This window comes from Diadema antillarum, unplaced genomic scaffold (genome assembly GCF_040938485.1).
Source record: "Diadema antillarum isolate AM-2024a unplaced genomic scaffold, OU_Dant_1.0 seq00000861_RagTag, whole genome shotgun sequence".
NCBI classification, from domain to species: domain Eukaryota; kingdom Metazoa; phylum Echinodermata; class Echinoidea; order Diadematoida; family Diadematidae; genus Diadema; species Diadema antillarum.
In genome coordinates, this window is record NW_027271731.1 from 1318197 (window position 1) to 1340564 (window position 22368).

Here is a 22368-nt window from a genome sequence, read left to right on the forward strand (position 1 = left end):
TCAAAGACAGAGTAGAAAAAGGTTAATAACGAAAGAATAGCGCACAGACATTCGCTGCAGCTATTGTTGGTATTGATTGATAACTCATCATACCCTCATCAAAGCCAGTCGAAAATGATTAGTGGCTGAAGTCGTATACCAGTCGTCAATAGATATTGCAAAACATTGACAAAAGATCAGAAGATCATCTCTATGCTACTTAAATGTCAAGTGAGCTTTCCATAGCCATAACAATTCAAAGTGCCTCCAATTTTTTTTTGTGTGTGTGTCAAGCGCGTCCGGAGAAAAACTGGAGAACATCTGGAGTAAAATATTGGTTCGAGAAAGAACAGCATGGATGCTTTTAGGTTCCGTCAAATTGGTCTTCTACTTCTGCATCTAAAAAAAATCCTTTGTATTCAGAATTAAAGAGAATAGACAGTGAATTGAACAGGCTATCCCTGTAATATAGTCATATCCAACGGTGAAAAAGTTATGTCATCATCGGATGTCGAGTGCTTTTTCGCTAGGTACAGCATATTTAAAACTGCATGAACAAGTGTTACGTACACTCATCGCGATTGTTAGAATGGCACGCCTTTCGTGAAATGATCTTAGCAAATGCTGATACATATGTAGTAACATTAGAGGAAAATGCAAGAACCTACTAAAGTTAAATAGAGTTTAGAAATAGGCTCGAATAATTTTGGCGACATGTAAATACATATTAAAAAAAATAATTATGGTTTAGGATGTTTTGTGATACAACTGACCTAGACATATGCATCACATGTGAAAACTCGAATATTTTTTTAATCACTGCTCCCAATGGTAAACAATACCTTTAAGCCCCTTGGCGCCATATTACTATTGCACTTGCTCATCTTCTATTGATACAAAGACAATGAGTTTTTATGGCATAGCTCTTACTCTATTGACGTCACAATTTAAATTGAAAGTGTAACAATATCCCATATCCTCCGATATAGCTCCAACGTATAAAACAGAAGAGTTTGTGCGATATTTCAATAACGTCAAATCTACCAGTATGAGTACATTAAGTATCTCTGCTTTGAGACCATGACATTGTTTCAAGCTCAAACGTATAAGTACAAAAACAACAACAACCTGTAACAAAAACACCCAGCATCAAAAAATCGGGAAAAGAAATAAAAACAACAACATCAAAGAAATATGACAATACAAAGAGGTGCCACAAAATTGAGCTGAGTTCATCAAAAGGTACGATGACATTAATCAGAATGTGTATCCAGCACATTTAGGTCGACTGATATTGAAAAATCTATCCACATAACATCGTCTGAGCAGAGCATGATAAATGAAAGGAATGAAAACACCATCCTTGACATATGAATTTACAAATATGTTCATATCTGCTCTAGATATTGACATATGGCTAAACTGAGAGCTTCGACCTTTCAAACTGCAAAAAAAACAACAACAACAACAAAAAACAAACAAACAAAAGAAACAAACCCAAGCTAACAAATGAATGACAACGAAGCCGATTGTCTGTAGTGCTCACATTTTTTGTTCTCGGCAGTGCAATTTTTATTCATCATAAAGTAACTTCAGGGCGCAATGAAACGTATTCACCTCTATTCAAGTCAAACGAAGTTTGGCTTGTGTAACAACGAATAAACAGTAATTCATTTAATTTGAGTATTTTACCTTTCTACGATATTGTAAACATTGACTCATTAAAAGATATTCTGACATGTTTTTCTCCTGCACATCTTTTTGTTGTCTGTATACATACGATGCACTTTATTGAACATTCCATGTATGTTTAGGCCTTTATATATATATATATATATATATATATATATATATGTACAAAAAATGTATGTAATGTTTTATGCACCTTTGTGAGTGTGTATGTGTGTGTGTGTGTGTATGTATGTGTGTGTGCTTGCTTGCCTGCTCGTGTATTTTGCTCTGTCAAGACACATTTTGCGCAATCGATACTGAACTCTCATCGCGTAATTCGATGGTGTAAACTTCTTAGTGTCCATACGCAAATTATGACATCGAGCAAAATACACTTTGACTGGATAACACGACAAAATATCCTTTTGCATTTTCTCTCAAATCTCTCCAGCGTCCGCAACAGCATCACGTATATCCTATATATCTTTAGCTTTAGACATCAAACGAGATTTAAAGATTTCCCGCGATCCCTTTTCCTCTTAATACGCGGCGTTGAGCAAACAAGTGGTGCCAATTTAACACTCGCCGATTTCCAGTGAACACAATCAAAATACTCGCTTGGTCGATCAGGAAGGCTCGGATGCTGGAAGCTCCTTGCGGACACCCAATTTTCCGTAAATCATGCAGCTGTTTCACCTCAATAATCAGATCATACGAGTCATCGAAAGGAAGGAACACCGTTGGCTTTTCTCTTCCCTTGCTTATCCATATGATCCACATGTGACCGACACGTTAACCTGTTACTGACGGCAATTTTTTTTTCTTTAGATAATATGGGCGTAGTAATTCAGGACACTATCATCTGAACGTTAAAAATATATAATGTTGAAATAAGAAAAGAGAAAAAGATGTCTCGTGATTGGTCCGTTGAGCAACAGTCAACTTTAAAACATAAAAAGCAGGAAAGGAAATTAGCGTGGAATTCTAAAGATTAGACAAAGATAATTACGAACGATGCTCACATGGAAAAAATAAATCTGATCGAATCTTAAACTTAAACTTCGTGCACTTTGGTCAGGTACTTTATGATTTTTCTCAACACATAATGATGTTGAGGTGTCAGAAGTGGAAATATTTGTATAGCTACTAATATCCACTTTCATTGACGTTCTGGCTGGAACCTTTCGGTTATGGTTTTAACTACTGCTGCGCTTAAATCTGCATCAATCACATCGCATTGACGAAAAGGCTATAATTTTACGAGTTGTCATCAGCGGCATCGTAACCTCATCATTGGCATGGATGGTGGTCTATTCAGTCTGTTTGACTTAGATTTTGACTAGATTTGACTATTTGGGTATCAAATCATGTCACCATCATCACTTCTTAGGAGCAGTGTATCTATCGTTGTACTGAAATTGGCGCCGTTTAACATGTTTAATAGCTCTAATGTAATAACAGGGCGTTCCTGTGATAATGTTACTGGACGATCACCACCTCCCCCCTCCTCTATACACACACACAAACCACAAACACTTTTTGCTTTTAGAAATAGTAGTTAAACACAACGCGCGCGCGCACACACACACACACACACAAACACACATAAACACACGCACACACACAAACACACACAAACACACATACACGCACACAAAACATAACACCAGAAGGTTTCACCCATAATCTTTCCATCGAATAAATGGGAGGGGGGGGGGGGGAGGAGGCATGGAGAAGAGGGAGCATCGACCCCTGACCTAACCAATCACAAGCACTACCACCTCCCCCTCCCTCCTCCACCCCCCCCCCCCCCACACACACACACTCATTAGCACACACTAAAAATGTACCGCGGTCCCTGAGTTTAATGTCTTATGTTGTATTAATGAACGAATGCTAAGGTAAATACTAGGTTCTCATGGTGACAGATCACACCTAATGATCCGTTTTCTCCGGCCTTTGTCGATAAGCAGGGGCGGATCCAGGAATTCCGTAAAGGGGGAGGGGGAAGGGGAGGGGGAGGGCGACGCATTGAATATTTCTGGTGCCACTTACTGGTTTCATTTCATTTTTTAATTCTTTTCTTTTGTTTTTAGCAAAAATAAGAGGGGGGCGCCCGATGTGCCCCCTCCGGATCTGCCACTGGATAAGTGATTATTATCGTAGAGTTTGGACTGCCTTATAGGAAAAACACGCAAGCACAATCCACTCGAGCAAGCCTGTCGAGGCTTCGCTGGTAATGTCCTCATTTGATCACATTGCATCTTCACTGTTCGTAATGATACCTACTTAACCTTTCCTGTTCTCCCCATCAATCCTTTTCTCTCTTTCTTCCCTTTTCCTTCTTGTTTTTCCCCCCTTTTAGATTGATGAATTACATTCAAGAGCCGACATGATGTCCACTTTATGAATATACGCGCCCTAAATGGGTTGGTGTACACTGATGCGATAGATAGGTGCCTACCGATTTGGCGTCTAATAGTTCATTGATGAGTCCGCGCTCGCTGCCATAATGACTTAATGTCTCCATCCTAGGTTTGCACTCCAAACGAATGCTGGTAATGATGCGCAACCAAAAACAAAGGGAGTGTCACGCCGTGCAACCTTTCCCCCTCTTCACACTTCATGGAATAAGGTCCCAGAAGGTCGGCAAGATCTTTGAGCTCTTGAAGCCGTTACGTATGTGCTTAGTAGGAACTCAAGTTACGTTCAGACGGTGATCCTTAACCTCGAGGATAGCTATCTTCGAAGATAAGCTCTGGTCCCCCAACTGCACCACGCGTGTTCACACGACGAAGCTTATCCTCGAAGGTAGCTATCCTCGAGGATAGGCTCACTTTCCCCGCAACTACGCTTATCTACATGTTCCTGTCGACAAGTTCTGTCCACACATTGCATAACTACGATAGCTATTTTCGAGTTAACTTCATCAACGAATGCGTCTACACGGTTCTTAACTACGAACCAATCCTCGAAGATAGCTCTCCTCGAGGTTAAGGATCATCGTCTGAACGTAACTTCAGACTCAAACAAAATTAAAACGTGTCTCTTTGCTACACTGAAATCACTTTTTCCTCTTTTCATGTTAGTAATAAGTATGATTAAAAAAAGACATTGATCGAAAGTTCTCCATCTTTGTCTGTCCTGCAGGCCAGCCTAGTCACGTCCCGTTCCCCAAGTTTGGGTTACGGTCTTCGGCTGCCAGGTGTTCCTGGGCCGTCCTCTCTTACGTCTACCTTCAGGTGTCCACTGGAGAGCAGATGTGAGAGTAATACTCTCCTGTTCCTTTCTACTTTCCCAATTTCAATTTTGGTTTTGTTTTCGATAGTCAGGACTCTCATCTTCCAATCAGTAGCTTCCTTTCGGCTTTCACCACCACTACTCATGCGAGCCTCTTTCGATGGCTTTGGAAGCTTCCCACACCAGGATTGTGTTGTTTTCCTTCTTTGCTGTTCCCGTAACATGACATGTTTTGCAAAACAGTGTTGTTAGCCCTGTGCCCAATTCCCAACCTGGATGACCAAGGCGTATCTGAGTAATCTGAAGGAAAATAGTAGAAAAAAATGTCTTAAAATACATATTTTGATATTCTTGTGGTCACATATTAGTAAGTGAAGATCAGGGTATCATGCAATTCAGCATACATTTGCACTACAGAGTTACTTTATATCAAAACCACGTTATTGTATCGGTTGCATGCTTTATGTTTGAGTGCATGGACAAGCGATTGAAAAAAAACACACCTTGTTTTGTGGAAATATATATACCGAGCTAGACATCGGTTTGTTGGAAGTTATAATCGGATGGTGGAAAGCCACCATTTTCGATTTTGGTTAAAATTTTTGGCTGACCTACAATGCGAATGATATCAAAGGAAAAGAATTGTCATATTTTTGTCTTCACATTACCAAATTGTTCATGTACTGTGATCAAAAAAAAAAAAAAAAAAACAAGCAAGCGTGGCTGATATTTACCATTCAGCGTGTTCAGGGCAACTATGACAGAATAACAGTGCTTCATTAGCGTTAGAGTAAAATGAAAATAAAAATACAAAAAAGAAATCAAAGACAAAGATACACCATTCTAGGTATCGATAATAGAATTCACAGTGAATCTTACATTCTCCCCTATAAAACCCAATGTCCAGTTTTCCACCCCAGTTGTGTTTCCCCTTCCTCTTTCACACATAAAGTATAATTAACGCATATTGTATTGGGTCAAGCTGTGGTCACATATCTTTGAGTGACCGGCCGAGGTGAGAGTACGGAGACAGCTGTGTTGTCGTGTTTCCTGCACCTCGTGGGACTCTTACTACGAGTGTCGCTTGGGTGCGGGCAGCCCGCGCGTCACTCAGTCGAAGTGACCTGCCATTCGTCAAGTGGTCGTTACGTGCCACTTCACTTGAAGACGTATTTTGAGCAAACGCAACTGTGTTGCGCACCACTTGGCCTACTACCTTCTTGGTCCGACAAACACTCGATCTCCATTCGTCATGCCTGGCAAATTCCTCCGTTCTGGTCAACAAACAAATATTTCATGATAATATTCTAACGATTCTGTTTATTTGTTTGTTGTTGTCGCTTTTTTGGAGGGGGTATTTTAATCTAGTCTTATCTAGTCTTATCTAATCTAGTTTTACAAACTTGAAATGTAAACCGTCTTTCATTGTATTACATTACCTAAAAAATTGATCGGGACAGTAATGATGATGATGGTGACATGAAAAAACAGAACCAATGGTAAGAACAACGCTGATGATTACAATAATAACGCAATCGTAATGATATGATTACGCTATTGGTGTATGTCATACAAATGTATGTGTGTATACTCATGTATAAACTCACATAATCATGTTGATATATAATATACACCTACGGTATAATTACAAAAGGTGCCTCAAGCGCGTCAAGTGTGAATTGGTTCTGAATATTTGTCAGTTGATTTTCATTCATTCAATTTTTCGTTGATTAAAAGATCGGGTTGACTCATGACAGTTAACATACACAATGGTAGCATCTGTGAAAAATGAAGATCTTACATCAAACGAAATATACCATGCATTGCGAGCCTTTAGTTGAAATAACGCATTCCAAGGTGACAGATGTATGGCGCTGTTTTCTGTGGGGTGCTGCTACAAATGAAATAGTGCGTGCTTGTCCTGTCACTGAGGATTTGATAATTTCACTAGAGCCTCGAAATGGTGCATGACGTTTTTGCTTCATATCCTTAAACAAATCTAAAAAAAAAAATTACACTAAATATCACTCTAGTTTGGTTGTTTGAGTACATACATTATTGCAGCACAGACGATCAGTGTACCGCTCGCAGTGGACGTGATTTTACACAATGCTTAGTCTATGAGACTCATTCAAATAACAATACACACGCTATCGATGAATACGAAGAATATGACGTCACAGTATGGCACATATTTCCTAAGTGGCATTTGTATTCAACATACCATTTTATTTTATTTTTATTATTATTATTATTTTTTTTTTTTTTTGGGGGGGGGGGGGGTCAGAGACGTTACGTAGATCAATCCGCGAATCGGATTTCATTAATGAAGCATATAATGAACCATTATTCTTGGATTGCATCCAAGTAATTTCGTTATTTAGGGAAAAAATTAGTTGAACCTCGACTCTCCCTTGCGACATACTTTGTATTATGCTTATGATCTTCGTTGATTGGAAATAAACTATGATTGAATTGATACTGCATGATTGAAACGAAAACAACAACCAACAAAAACATTACAGCTGATTTGACTTTTCAATGACAATTCGAAGATATCACAAAATTTTGCATATGCTCTCCGAATGTGATTGAGATCATTTTTTTTTTTTGCATCTACCATTTTTTTTTTTTGAAGTTTGGAAGGGGGAGGGGCTATGGCAAAGAAAGGTCGAAATTTACAACGCCGCAAAATTTAAGCTGGATTTCTGGAATTAGTGATGACATCATTTTATGCATCTGTGTCTTATTTGCATTTTGTTTTAGTGAATGGACGTCTACTTGTAATTTGCCTCGATTGATTGATTTTGAACTCACTTCAAAATCGATACTTATGAATGGAACTATGTCGTTCTATTTCGATCCATTCGTAGTCATATATATATATATGTAAAAAAAAAAACTGCTTCTACAAACCTTAAAAAAGCATAATACCACGTTACAAACGATAAACACGTAACATGTTTTTTTTTTTCGGCGCAATGACTTGGGGAAAAATAGAAAAAAAGCTTCAATATATACACATGAACGCATAAACTTCGTTACATTTATTCATCGCTTGAATAATGTGTATAACACACACACACACACGCACACACACACACACACCTGTCTGTCTCTTCTTCTCTCTGTCTTGCCCTCTTTCTATAATATCTCCTTTTACTTCTTACAATTTCGTATCTTGAATACGCCCATGGGGTGCCTCTTAGGTAACTCATGTAGAGAATTAAAAAAAAAATCAATTAGTTCTTCTTATTTTTTCCAGTAGGATATTAAATATTTGAACTAGTCAGTGGCTTCTTTGAGAATTGAGGACAAAAATAAAATATCGTGCTAGCAAAAAGTACATATTGTAACGATTTGATGGATAATGGCGAATTCGAATGAATAGAAACGAGACCATTACAATGCAAGTTTCTGGAGCTTGTAATGGAAAGTAATGGATCCTGAAACATACACATAAAAGCACTTTAAGTAGATTGATGAATGATAGGAAATTTGAATAGATAGAAAGGAGACCGCTAACATGCAGGGCTTTTTTTTTTTCTTAGAGGAATTTGTAATCGCACATGTTTTCAGTTCCCAATATGACCTTTAGAATAATATAAAAGAATATATTCCGTAACTCTGCAGATTTTTTTTTTTTTATATCAAAGAATTGTAAGGAATCTTATTTACGAGTCAAAAGGTTTTGTTGCTGTTGTTGCTCTAGTAAAAACCGTATAACGTTGTTTTTTTGGGGGAAAAAACAACATGAATAAATACACATAACAGGAGGCATTCTTGGGGATGGAGGAATCAGAAAGAACATCAAAACCAGGAAAGAAAGAATATTATACACGAACGTGTTGCGAAAAGACAGCCACTGCATAGAAAAAGAAAAGAGTTGTGTTTCTGTCATGGAACTTATGAAGTTTGAGGGAATGATATCATCATGAAACTTATACGAATCATTCCCTGCTGGGCATCTCACTATAGTCAATTAATGTATAGTTGCTATGACTGTGAGACACAAAGTTAATGTTGCCGTAAAAATAAATTATGGATAAGAAAGCTTATAATCGATATGAAAGCGTACTGCAAACGTCTCTCTTGAAAGTTTATGTGACGACGTCTAAAATACGACCAGAAAGTTATGACGCCACCTTACACCGTCTTTTCCGCAGGCGCTTGCCACGCGAGAAGGCAGAACTCTGCCAAAGAGGGGCACTTCGAGGTTGGAAGTTGGCGTCGTAAAACTTTTTTTAATGAAATAAATCGTATCAATCCAAACCATTACTGACGCCTGTTTGATAGGGAATATAACCATACACCATCCATACATACATCTAAAAATTCATGTTATCCACAGAATTGAATGAAGCCTTGAAAGTTTGATGTGGACATGATTTCATGTCACCTTATGCTCCTTTGTAGGCTACATTTTGTTCATGAAATGTTTATGGGGTCAACATTCAATCAATTATTGTTCCAGTACATTTGCGAATGAACTTTGCCAGCCTAACAGCGCAACCTGCTTTTAACTTGTCAGTTCGAACTATGGAAAGCGGACAGGCACCGGCAGAGAATTAAGTCTGGCTGTTTGATGTTGGTATATTCGTATATTGGCATCAATCATGGTTATCGGTGTATTGGTATATTGTGCTGTTATTTGGTTTTTTTAAGTGATCCACGTGCTACAAGCTCTGCTTTTTAGTGGAACACTCTTTTCCATCATCATAGAATTATTTACTTTTTGTCTTGTTATAATGACAAAGTGTTCATTGTTCCTTTTTTAGTCGTTACAATACCATTCATGCATATGATATTTTGCCTTATATTCAATGATTTGTCCATCCAAATTGTTTAAAAGTTGAGATGAAAAATGTCTCACCTTGTGTTATGCATGTCCTTTTATTGATGAAAAATAAGAAAAAATAATTGAATTGAATTTTAATTAGGAATGCATTTATATGACAGAAATATTACCGATGGGACTATGATATACACCAACAGAATCCTACATATGACTTCTGCACATTTGCTACAGCATACAATATCTATTTCTTGCTCCCATGATGTATCAGCCACCATGAACCAAAGCAAAAAAACAAACAAAAACAAAACAAAACAAAAAAACAAAGTCTTTAAATGAAAATTGAACTCGTATGCATTTAAGACCGTCACGCCATGAAGAGTAAGTCCCTATTCTTTTTTTAAGCCTTGATGTTTCTAAGTTTTAGAGTAAGGAGTATCAAGCAGTACTTCAAGCATGTCATAATATCTGCCATCAGAATGAGTGAAAGTTCTCGTCTGATTGAATTCCTCTAGATTTTCCCGCGCTTGTTGTTTCTCGCCGTCGGCTACGGTCCTGTTAGCGACATGGCAAGTAAGAGCCAATGATCCAACCTCTCTTCACCTCCCTGCGTGCAGCCCCCCAAATACCCGGGTGAAATGACCCGGATGAAATGTCAAACGCTTGCTTGATATTGCCTGATTAGATATTCCAGCTGTTCCGTATGATATAAAGTCATCAGCGTAGATCATGCTCTTCTTTCATCATAATGATTCCTTCAGCCCGTATCCGCCCTCTGAGTCGTTTGATATTGATCATGTGACTGTCCTTTCTTGCCCCAGGGACCCAAAGAACATTCTCTTCAAAAAGGGAAGAAAAAAAAAACAAAATAAACGAAGGATATGTTTTTTGTTTTTGTTTTTTCGTTTGTCATTCTTCTGTCCAGGCTTCATTTTCTCATAAGATTTAATAGGATTTCTTGCGTCGTCGCAAGTGTAGCAACTATCGGGAAAGATATTATTGGCAAGTACAATTAAAGTTACTCCATCCCATTCTGCAGTTTCTTTATCAAAATGCAATATTACCAGATGACTAACGACTAAAGTGTGGCTGTGATTTTAGCTGTAAATCAGAGATCGAAAGTATTGTCGGTGACTTCTCATTTGAAAAGATAATGGTATATCAGGAATAAACTGTCTTTACATAAACGTTCGTGTTTGTTTGCGTGCTTGCCAAAACTCTCTTTGGTAAGAACCAATGATAACATAATCCGTTATCTGAGAGACTTTACCTCTTACTCTGTTTGAGTTCGGCAAAAAAGGGGGAAAATATAAAACACTATACCCTTGGAAGTAGTTACACTTGAAGAGTTTGTTTGCAAAAACCGATAAGTCCATATTTGTCAAATGGAGATATTTGCGGTTAAAGGTAAAAAAAAATAAAGAGAATAATAATTCTTTTTTTGCTTCTTTTGACCATAACTTCAAAAATGTACCTTTGTAGTGACCAATATATCATTCAAAAGGTATTATTTTGTACTTTATGACAGAGACCGTACTTCAAAATCTTCAAAAATGGACTTATCGGTTTTTGCAAACAAACTCTTCACTTGTTTACTAAGTGAACACGGTCGTAGTTCCTTGGGTGTTTGTAAGATGTAACTGGAGTGGAACTGATTACATACCTCGTTAATCATGACCTTGAAATATTGATGTGGACTTGAACATGCATGCAGGGGGATACGAAGTTGATACCGTCACGTGCGACAGACTATAACAAAATAATGCGCACCAAATACATACCGTATAATATAGATTATGATAACAGGTCGTTACCACCCCATTACAACGTGCTCATCACACTGGTAACATTGATATGCCACCGTTGCTCTGCTTCATCTTCTCAACCTGGGCAGGTAAAGTGCGAGAAGAATCGTAGAGCTGGTGTTAAACATTTATACTTTACATTCATGCCTCAACCAAAGGGCAGGGTTTTTTGAACAACAGTCATGACAGTGTCGTGGTCATGTTCTGACATTCCAAACGCAGAACATCTACTCTTGAGTGTCCACGATGCTGTCCACGGCTCTGCATTAATTGATGTGTCCCGTGGTGTCTATATTTTTCTCGTAATACCTGGTTATGAACTTATCGCCTCTTTTGTTTCTTCCATACACAGAAATGACGTGGATAGCCAGCGAAATTTGGGCGACTTCCACTCTGATTTCAAGCCAGAATTACACTATCCTTGGCAATGTTCTGGGCGTTGTTCTCCAGACGCACGAAATACCTGGGTACGTGAACTACTTGTCAACACTCAACCCAACCAACCCGAAGTTTGAGAACGACACATGGCTGAGAGAGATCTGGGAAACCAATTTCAATTGCGACCTCTCCGACAAAACAAGACAGCTGCAAAGTTGTGCGCGTCTCACGAACTCATGGACCTGGAGAGTGTACGAGGATACTCGCGATCGTTTACTCTCTATCATGTATACTTAGCCGTGTATGCCGCTGCCTACACCCTGCGCAGCGTCGAAAGGTGCCGAGAGCCCGGGGGACTTCTGGCGGACGGAATGTGTCCCGATCCGAATAACCTGGAATCTTGGCAGCTCATCAATTACCTGAAGGCAGTCAACTTTACCAAGCACGCGGGATCAAAGGACACGTTGCCTTATCACACGTTTAACGAAAATGGCGAAATGGCGGCCAATTTTTGCATTATTCATTGGAAGCGCGAGGCAGCAGTGTCTGGAGGTGTGACGGCGTCGGATAACGTTACAACGGCGGCGACCTCCGCCGAGCGACCCATCAGGTTTACCGAAATCGGACGCTATGATGTGTACCCGAACGGAGAGGGCGTCCTCAGCATTGACACGACACAAATCAATTGGCATCAGGACATTAACAATGGACAGGTAGGTAACGCACACTATTTGGACTGTGTCTGTGTTTATTGAACGTGACATTTTACTGACCGAGGAAAAAAAAAGAGGATTGAATTTTGCAGGGATTTGGCAAGTAGGTTTTTATGAAGACAAAACAAAGCAAATTTGGCATTTTTTTTTTGTCTGAGAATGAGGGAGTCTTACAGGCTGACGGGAAACGTTAAATTGATGCAAAGCGCCTTACACACATACATTACATAGGTACTAATTACATATCATATTTTTTTAAATGTAAACATTTCAATTGAGACAGAATTAAGTGTGAAAGGACAAAAGAAAAGAAAGAAGAAGAAACTAACTCTAAAAGAATTTACTGGAAAGAAACTTTGTCAGCACTAAGTGTGCCAACTTCTTAAAGCAACCAGGGATATACCTCCCTGAAGCAACGTAGCCCCTCTGTTCTTCTATATTCTTCCTCAAGCAAGATGCATGAGTGTGTATGTGGGTCGGGAGAGGGGGGGGGGATATGAAATGAGAACATAAAGTCGGCCGCAAACGAGCAACAATGTGCCTTAAATCATTACTGTAATTACTCTACCAGCCGCGTATTTTGCCTGCCTTAACCTTTTTGAGGCTGGGTTTATTATGCACAGACAATTAAAGTGCGCTTCTGCGCTTGTTACCTCCCTGTGTTTTTTTGCCCTTCTCCTCCACAAACAAGACAGCGTAATGTCTTAATGACAGGGTTGATGGACGGCCCTGGTAATCGAACTCAGACGAGCTGTAAATTGTCGTCGTCGGGTGCGCCCTACAAACGTGCCGATGGTGCTGATATTTAAGCATGGACAGAGACGCATGCGTTGTGCAAATTACCACACATAAAAGATTGCCGATAATCGTAATGGTGCTTTATAAGGGTCTCTTTCGCCAGAGTCCTTTCAGGTTACCGACGGTCAACGACGGTCAATAAGTCAGCTGCCGCATAATACTCCTGAATAGGCGCTGTATCACAAGAACTCAATAATCACTCTTTTCAGCGGTGTCTTGTTCCTTACAAGGAAGAAAAAAAAAAAGATCAAATTCTCCTTTTGTTTTACTCCAATATCATCATTTGTGTGTTTGTGTGTGTATGTACAGTTTCGAAGAGAAGATAACCATTGTTGTACCAGGGGAAGCGATGCGTTGGATTAACCCCCCCCCCCCCTTTAAAACATGAGAACAAAATTAATGATAGGCAACACTAACAGTAATGCATATCATTTCTTGTAGGCCCTTAAATATTATTATGACACTCGCATGATGTCTCGCACCTGCAGAATATTGCCTTCTGGCCTGATTCAATATATTGACCCATTATTCGATATAGGTCGCTGATATAGTTCATTGGCCCAGAAAGAGCGATACACCGTCCATTGGCGGGAAACTCCACAACCCCTTTCCTCCCCTCCCCCCCCCCCCCCCCGCCCCTTCCCTTATCTTTTCGTGACGGAGAGACAACAGAAACAACAACAGCAACTCAGAGTAAAGCACAAGACGAGAGGAGACTCCTTAGTCGCTATTAGAGCGGTCCGGGCCAATTTGGTAATGTAGAGCGAGCTGGCTTGTCGAACTGAGAGATTCCCTCCTCTATCTTCATCCGTCATCCACGTGTGGGGATCATGTTAGATGGGTTGAAGGTAGTCGCCGCCGGCTAGTACTGCTCTATTGCGTTTTTGAGGAGGCAAAAACAAAATGACAAAAGAAACCTACAGAAATCGATCTTCGAAATGCCGTTTCACAATAACATACATTTTGCAATTTCTCCATTTGATAAATTTAATACATTTTCCTAGTACTCTGGAGCTCGTGCATTCCATTTTTCCTCGAATGTGAATGATATAAAGAATGTATGGGTCTTTTGTCGATGGTTGCTTCCAGCCATTTTTTTTTTCTGGTAGAGGATTAATTTGGCTGTTTTTGAGATTCCATTGTCACGAAAACGAAAATTAGTGGAAAAATGAGCAAAGAAAATGGGATTCCATCGAGATCTTGGGATTGCTAGACCAGTGCTCTACCGACTGAGCTATAGAAAGCCGTAATTCAGTGTTCGTCCCAGAAACCCTAGATTTTCAATGCTCGAATGGTCAGAAGCTATAGCAATGTGTTTGTGTGTGACGCACATGCACATACTTGAACCCGGCATAAACCCAAAGGATAATTCAACTTGGGGATGAATGCGAAGGATCACCGAAGTGATTCAGCTTTTTGAGTATGTATCAAACGTAAACAGGAGAAAACTGACCTGAAATGAATATAATTTATTAGTGGAAAAATGAGCAAAGAAAATGGGATTCCATTCCATTCCGATCGAATCCCATTTTCTTTGCTCACTTTCCCACTAATGAATTATAGTCATTTCTGGTCAGTTTTCTCCTGTTTACGTTTGTTGAAATAAAAATTGGTAGAGAAGTAATTAAAGCTCATCTTTAAATAGTTACCGAGCATAACAGACAGCGAAGTGAGTGGGTCAGACGGATTGGTGTTTAAATTATCTGCGAGAGTATATTCATAGCTTTGAAGTGATGATTTACCTGACACAAAGAAGTAAACTCCATTACAATACATCTAAGCTGTACGATTAGACTCCTCTGGACACTGTTGATTAGGGAAGGGACAAAAGTTGGTTGCATAGTTTTTGGTCATGTAGCTCGAGAAGCGATTTGAACCAGAATGAACGAGAATGAACCAGAAATCAAACCATGACACAAAAGATGTTATGAATATCTTATTTTGATTTCATGTTTATTAACCATAAGTAGCAACTATTGCGGACCATCTAATTTCGGATAAAAGTGTGATCCAAAATGTTCTTTGAAACATCATGTTCTGTTGTTCCTGCAATAATGTAATAATCAGTATTTGTTTTCTTAGTCAAAGAAAAGTGATCAATTCCGTTAGCGCGATAACATAAGAAGAAAGTTTGAAGAAAATAGAACGATCCGTTTAAAAGTAATATATACATATATATATATATATATATATATATATATATATATATATATATATATAAATTGAAACAAGAGAGGGAATATATATATATATATATATATATATATATATATATATATATATAATATATTAATTTCGGTGTTTACATTGCTGACTGAAAATACTACTACAGTTAGTGACTTACAGTAAACACAAAGAAAATGTTAAAAAATTTCATTTCATCTGTTTTTTTTTTTATTTGGCATTAAAATTGCGCATTCCCTCGATTTATTACTGGCACTGATACATTTTCTGTTTTTTTGAAAGAGAGAAGTGATCTTTTGTTATCCTATAGAAAAGTGAAAATATGTTGAATTTTCTTCATAATTCCTTTACAACGCTGTTCATAGTCTTCTCATCCAGAGATGGCAGCACGGAAATTTTCCCATTTTCTTCAAACTTTAATTGATGCGTTCTACTAATATTGCTGCATTCTCTCAATTCACATTATATTTAGGTTTCATTCTTCTTCTAATTCGATTTTACTTCAAATTCAAATTCATTTTCACTATGACTATCACATTTTTGTTGCCGATACAAGTTCAAAGAAAACAGAATGTACGATGTATTATATACCAACGTATAAACATATTCATAAAACTATTGAATCACCATTTGATAATGATGGATGGAAAAATAACCATTTAATCAAAATAATAGCCTTTCAAGATATAATGACTTCTGTACATGAACATTCTCTCTTTGATTTCGTTTCATGCATCGTGGTACTTTAATTCATTAAATCTTTACTTGAAAAGAAGAAGAAGAAGAAGAATGCAATCCTGTGTAAGCAAACATGATCATTACAGCTGAGTCACAAAGCTCAGCGAGTGGATGATGACTCATATTTATTCAGTCTTCAAATGCCCTATACCTAAAACAGGGCTCGATACTAGCTTTTTTCCCCTCTCTGGTGACTAATATTTTAAATCTAAAATTTTGGTGCCCCCCCCCCAAAAAAAAAAACAAACAAAACAAAACAAAAACCAAAAACCAAAAACCAAAAACCAAAAACAACAACAACAACAACAACAACAACAACAACAACAACAACCCCAAAACAAAGATGAATTGGGCCGAAATAAAAGCAAACGAAACAATTCATTTTGAGTTTTAGTTGTCCGATCGGGCCACAAAAGGATGACCTTTTTTTTGAAATTGGTAGCTCGACGTCAAGTTTTAGTGACCCGCACCACCGGACCACCGGGCTACCGCTAATCTTGAGCCCCGTCTAAAGATGGACCTCCCAGGCCAAATTATAATTATTCTGTAACGTTTCACGGTTACAATATTAATCAGTTTGTCGTGCAGGGACACAATTGCATTTCTTACGCCTGTGATCCGTTCATATACATTGTCGTAATTCTTAACATTTTTTTTTTAAACCCGAGGCCCACTTTGGCTCTTACAAGTTTTCCTGAGGCCCGCTGAGGTTAGATCAAATATCAAGCTATTTTCCTGTTATTTCTGGCCGACATCGCGGTCCACATATGAGAGTTTCGCAACCCACTGGTTGAGAAGCATGGCATCAAAAGGCAAAGCTGCTATGAAAAAAAAAGGGGGGGGGGAGAAAAAAACCAGTACTGAGAAACAAATCACAGCAGGAAAAAACAAGAGGAAAAAATATTAACCTGAATACATGTTCTTTTGTGGCCATTCAATAAGCAACAACAGCAACAAAACAGACAAACAAACGAGAACAGAAACAGACGCCAGGAAAATGTACACACAACCATCCCATGATTTCCCAAGATGATCAGTTGACCACGGATTGGTACGATTGAGATGAAAAGCGTCTCATGGAAGCAATTGATCGTCCTTACGTGCATGATTTGCTCAATCATGCGTGTGTGAGACAAAAAAAAAATAGTCTGATTGTGACTTTCATTCCTCAGACAGAGAGAGAGAGAGAGAGAGATGGAGAGAGAGAGAGAGAGAGAGAGAGAGAGAGAGAACGTAAACATCTGTGCATGCAGGTGTATGATGTCTGCATCCAGATTACCTGTTGTCGCTGTGTTTACTGGAAGTGTCGCTATTAACTTCACGTTTTCCAGTTTATTTTTGCTGGTCTGATAAATCGATATTCATCTCTCTCTCTCTCTCTTTCTCTCTCTCTCTCTCTTTCATTTTCTTTCTCTCAGACTTTTGGACACATTGTTCTGTTTGTTTGTTTGTTTGTTTTTAATTTGGTTCGTTTTGTTTTTATTCCAGAAGTGTGTGTGTGTGTGTGTGTGTGTGTGTGTGTGTGTGTGTGTGTGCATACATAGTACTTGAACATGTGCGAATGCGTACCAATAATATTCGTGCTTGAACATCACATTTTGTCTATCACAAGGGTAAATAACCGTTTCCATGATGGGTAATTCACGAAGAAACCATTTAATAACCGTGCATTGCCTATCCGGCTCCGACAAGGTTACATCTAATCAAGATATGAAATGGTTGGTGTCCCTGCGTCCTTGTTGTTCCTAAGATTTTGTCCATGGGTCACTGTGAGAACACGTCATTTGACATGTTCGAGAATATAAGGCTGCAAAACTGAGGAAAATAGGACAAAAAATCATTAAAGTAATTTTGTTTTTGTGCAGTTTTGGTGAGAATGTAGCATTGTGTCTTGTGTATACACGTGATACATGGTGCTGCTGAAACGCAAATGATTAAAAAAAAACATATACGAGAACGCTATGCGTAATCAAAAGTGGGCGGCATGCTGTTAGTATTTGGAATACTCTTTTTCGTTACGTACTCTGCTGTTTTGTTTTTGCATGACATACATTTTGATTGAAATGAACAATTAAGTTTATGAAGCACAGAGTATGTCTCCACTATGATTTTGGGATATCTTTGTTTTTCCTCGACATTTTTTTCTTCTTCAGATTACTGCGATGAGAAATCGAGGTAATGGTTTAAAAGCAAACATTTCTGCCTGTAGCTAGTTTGGAAGGGTAGATTTGAAAGGCAAGGCGAAAAGGAGGAAACTATTGTATTGATATATAACTGTTCCCCCGCATCATTTCGCAGCTCGGTGTTTGTTTCAATTTTTATGCGGGATTCTGCTTCTTAGTCATTCCTGTCAATTTCTTTAATGTGTGCCGACCGGCCTTTTAGGGGAAATCGTTGAAACGAAGCAAACACTGCGTTTTTTTTTTCTTCAAAAAGGCAAAAGCTCTCCCTTTCAATTTCATTTAATGCTGATAACTTAATGGACTAGTGAGGCGGAATACTTTACCAACGTGCCAAGACAACGCATTTCCGCCTCGCTCTGATGCTTTAGCCAGCTGATGGGTATTTATGTCTAGTCGATAAGTCGGTTTGTATATGCTCAAGAATCTAGGGTGACTGATATTATATTCATGGTGTTAGGATGACAAACTCTGATTGAATTAATCTTGTTTTTGGCAAGGAGGAAAGAACCTGATGCATGTCATCACCTTTTCCGCGATGTACCAGTTACTATTGAAAAGTAATAACACCATTATCAACACGTGAACACCATGTTCAGGGTCCATTATGAGCAAGGCTTTGTAAAAACATACAGCAGTCTGATGAGAAAAAAACAACAACGACAAAAACAACGAGAACAAGCACAGCAACCGTTAAATGAAAATGGCGGGAAATTTTGAGCAGGACCAGTATTTAGAACTCTTTTTTTTTTTAAATTTCCACAAATAACATATAGGTGACAATGTAGCGGTGGGTTCTGTAACGATTGTCTTTGTTTTGACTGGAACCTGATCTGATAATGTCCATATTGGTGATTTTCGTCTTTAGACTGCCTAAGATACTTTAAAAATGCCACCACCACAACAAACAGAAAACAACAGCCCAAACAACCGCTGACATATAACTAATGTCCTGCTAAGCCCTGTGAGTTGAAATGTCAAGAAAAAGCCAATGGCTCATACTCCTGTGTCGGTAGTAAGTAGGCAGGCTGTGAGTTACATGATTTGCGACAGCACATCAATTCTACCTGCACTTAAGACCACTTTCATGGCTGGTCGTTAGTAAACTTCAAACACTGCTCTTGCCCGGCTTCGTCCATTCATTTAATGCCCCGATGTGACTCATCTACGGAAGCTAGGAAAGAGCTTCTTCCCTAGTTCCCATAAATAAGTCAGGGTAAGTGAAATCACAGGAAAGGTCTACAATTTAAAAGGCACCCCATGATTTCACTGACTGCAAACGTAGCTACGCAAGCAACTGAAATCTTAAACCATTAAAAATGATCCCGCCGGAGAGAATAGCTCAAATGCCATAAAAAAGAAAAAATGATATAAAGAAATTGGTGGCATAAAAACTTTAAAGTAAGGACTTCCGACACTTCTTTGTATCAACTTTAAACTTTTTGAAGAGGCTGTACGCTCTACGGGATGGAGAGCGATGATGGTAGCTGGAAAAGTAGCAAGGGGCGGACATAAGTATCTCCTCCAACATCATGTCCAACATAATTAGCATTCATTCTCTACGTCATTTCACAAGATCCTGATGGATCATCGATGAAGGGTAAAGAGTAAAAAGTTTTATCATAAAGCGCTTAAACAGGGAAAACAGAAAAGTGAAACAAAAGCGCCTGATTGCCTGGCATGACCCGTTCCAGATATGTCACCCGTGCGCTGTTGTGACGTTGCCACGCGAGAAAAGACAAAATCGTGCCCCATCTCGACCAAGGTTGTAAGCATTTAAGACAAGCTGTCTCTCGATGATGGATGATAGAGCAACGGTGAGATGATGGGAGTCATCCCCAAGCACCATCATCTTCCTTACAGAACGTGACTCGTGTGTTATAGGTCCAAAAGAAGACACCCACCCTCCACACTCGACCCTTCTCTCCCACCTCTGACCCTCTGTTTTTGCATGCCGTTAGAGGTCATTGTTATCGAATCTCGGCAGATTATAGTGAAGTTCGCTTGGCGGGCAACAAAATTACACGTCGCCGTCAGCATCACGGTGAAACAAATATTACAAAACAAAAACCAAACAAAAACCACACACGTATACAAATAAATGAATAAACTAGAGTACATTGTGTCTTGCTTCACCCGCTGGAAATTTCCTGTGAGGGGAGCTGCTAACCAACATCTCGCTATCATCATAAGCAGATTATAAAGGGGGAAAAGATACCGGGGAACAAATTCAAAGTTTAGTAAAACTAAAACAGAGGGTCATTACAGACATCAAATTGTATTACCTCTCTATGCCAATAATTGTGATCTAATGGAATTTTCTAGCTGCACTTCGTAAACAAGAGGAAAACTTGATACACATTATGTGAATTTCTCACGGTAGGCCCTACTAGTTGGTCTTACTATCATTGGCTAATTAAATTACCAATCCATCTTTAACTCCAAGCTCAATTTCACTACCTCATTTTGCCTCCGCGCATCTTGGAAGAGAGCTTCCCTTTGAGAATAGAATATGTCGCTGCGAATATGTTACGGAGCATCTGCTCTTTCAATATGTCTATCGCCTGCCATTTTCCGCGGGACCTCCCCAATCATCCAGCTCTTGAACAATTATCAAGCAATCAGGGTGTAAAAAAACAAACAAAAAAATGTGCCTACAAGAAAGTAAATGTCGATCGAACGTTTCGTGCATGTCTTGATTAATGTGAAACATCTTGATAACAATAACGATGGTAATATTGTGTCTAATACATCTAAATAAATACGAGATGTGAAATAGTACACAAACAAACACACACACTGTCACTTTTTGCTGATCCATCTCTTGGACTTGTTTGATAATTGTGAGGTTCTTTTTTCAATTTCATTTTGTTTAATCCGTTTACTTTTGATCTAGAAGGCATCAGCATAATCATTGGTATGCGCGTATGATAATTAATGCCTGACACAAAATATCATCGTTACCTAAAGCTGTGATGCTTACCTAATTCTGTCTCACTCCCTTTTCAATTCAACACCCAACTCTCTGTGCATGCAGGCGCCCGAGGGAGTATGCCGTGCTCCTTGTCAACCTGGTTTCGTGAAGGTGTCGAGAGAGGGCTCACTACCTTGCTGCTTTGACTGCGAGGCTTGTCCAGTCGGTTCGATTACCAACCAAACAGGTAACTGCATGGACAACATCCTTTTAATTGCACTTTGTTTCATTTCACTTCATCTCATCTCATCTTATTTCGTTTCATTTCATTTCATTTCATTTCATTTAATTACATTTCGTTTCGTTTCATTTCATTTCATTTCATTTCATTTCATTTCATTTCATTTCATTTCATTTTCATTTCATTTCATTTCATCGCATTTCATTTCATTTCACTTCACTTCATTCCATTTTATTTGGCACAATTTGGTATAATTATAATTTCACATTGCTTTAGTTATCCCACGTCGAGCTTAGTTTTTATAAACAGTGCACTCCCGTTATAACGAAGTTCACGGGACCTGCGGTTTTCTTTCATCTTATCGAAATTGCAGTTTAACCGAACAGTAAAGTATGTAAATATAGATGGTAATCTTGCGACCTGAATTTCTATTCATCGTTGTAACGGGAATTTTGTTATAAATGCGTGGACATTATAACTCGAGTGTACTGTGTCATATTTTATACACAAGGTAATGGATGAGTTATTGGATGGTGACATCATCCCGTCAAATCATATGTATAAGTAGTCAATGGTAGTAGAGACCAAAATAATTGTTTCTTTTTGTTATTTCGATTTTGATATTATTTGCTTGTATATTTCATTAGTCAAAGCTAACTGCAATACGCAGTAGGATCTCACCTTATTTGCAAGCGCGTTAATATTGGTATGCATCTTTTGATCTGGCCAATA

The 22368-nt window shown here is 38.6% G+C and overlaps 1 protein-coding gene across 1 annotated transcript in view; it reads left to right on the plus strand.

Moving 5' to 3' along the window:
- LOC139740562 (extracellular calcium-sensing receptor-like) overlaps positions 1-22368 on the plus strand; it is a 97392-nt gene that overhangs the window by 72462 nt on the left and 2562 nt on the right. The window contains exons 3-5 of the mRNA XM_071651147.1: positions 11843-12082; positions 12166-12581; positions 21519-21642. Of these exons, the coding sequence (XP_071507248.1) occupies positions 11843-12082; positions 12166-12581; positions 21519-21642 (780 nt within the window). The remainder of the gene's footprint in view (positions 1-11842; positions 12083-12165; positions 12582-21518; positions 21643-22368) is intronic.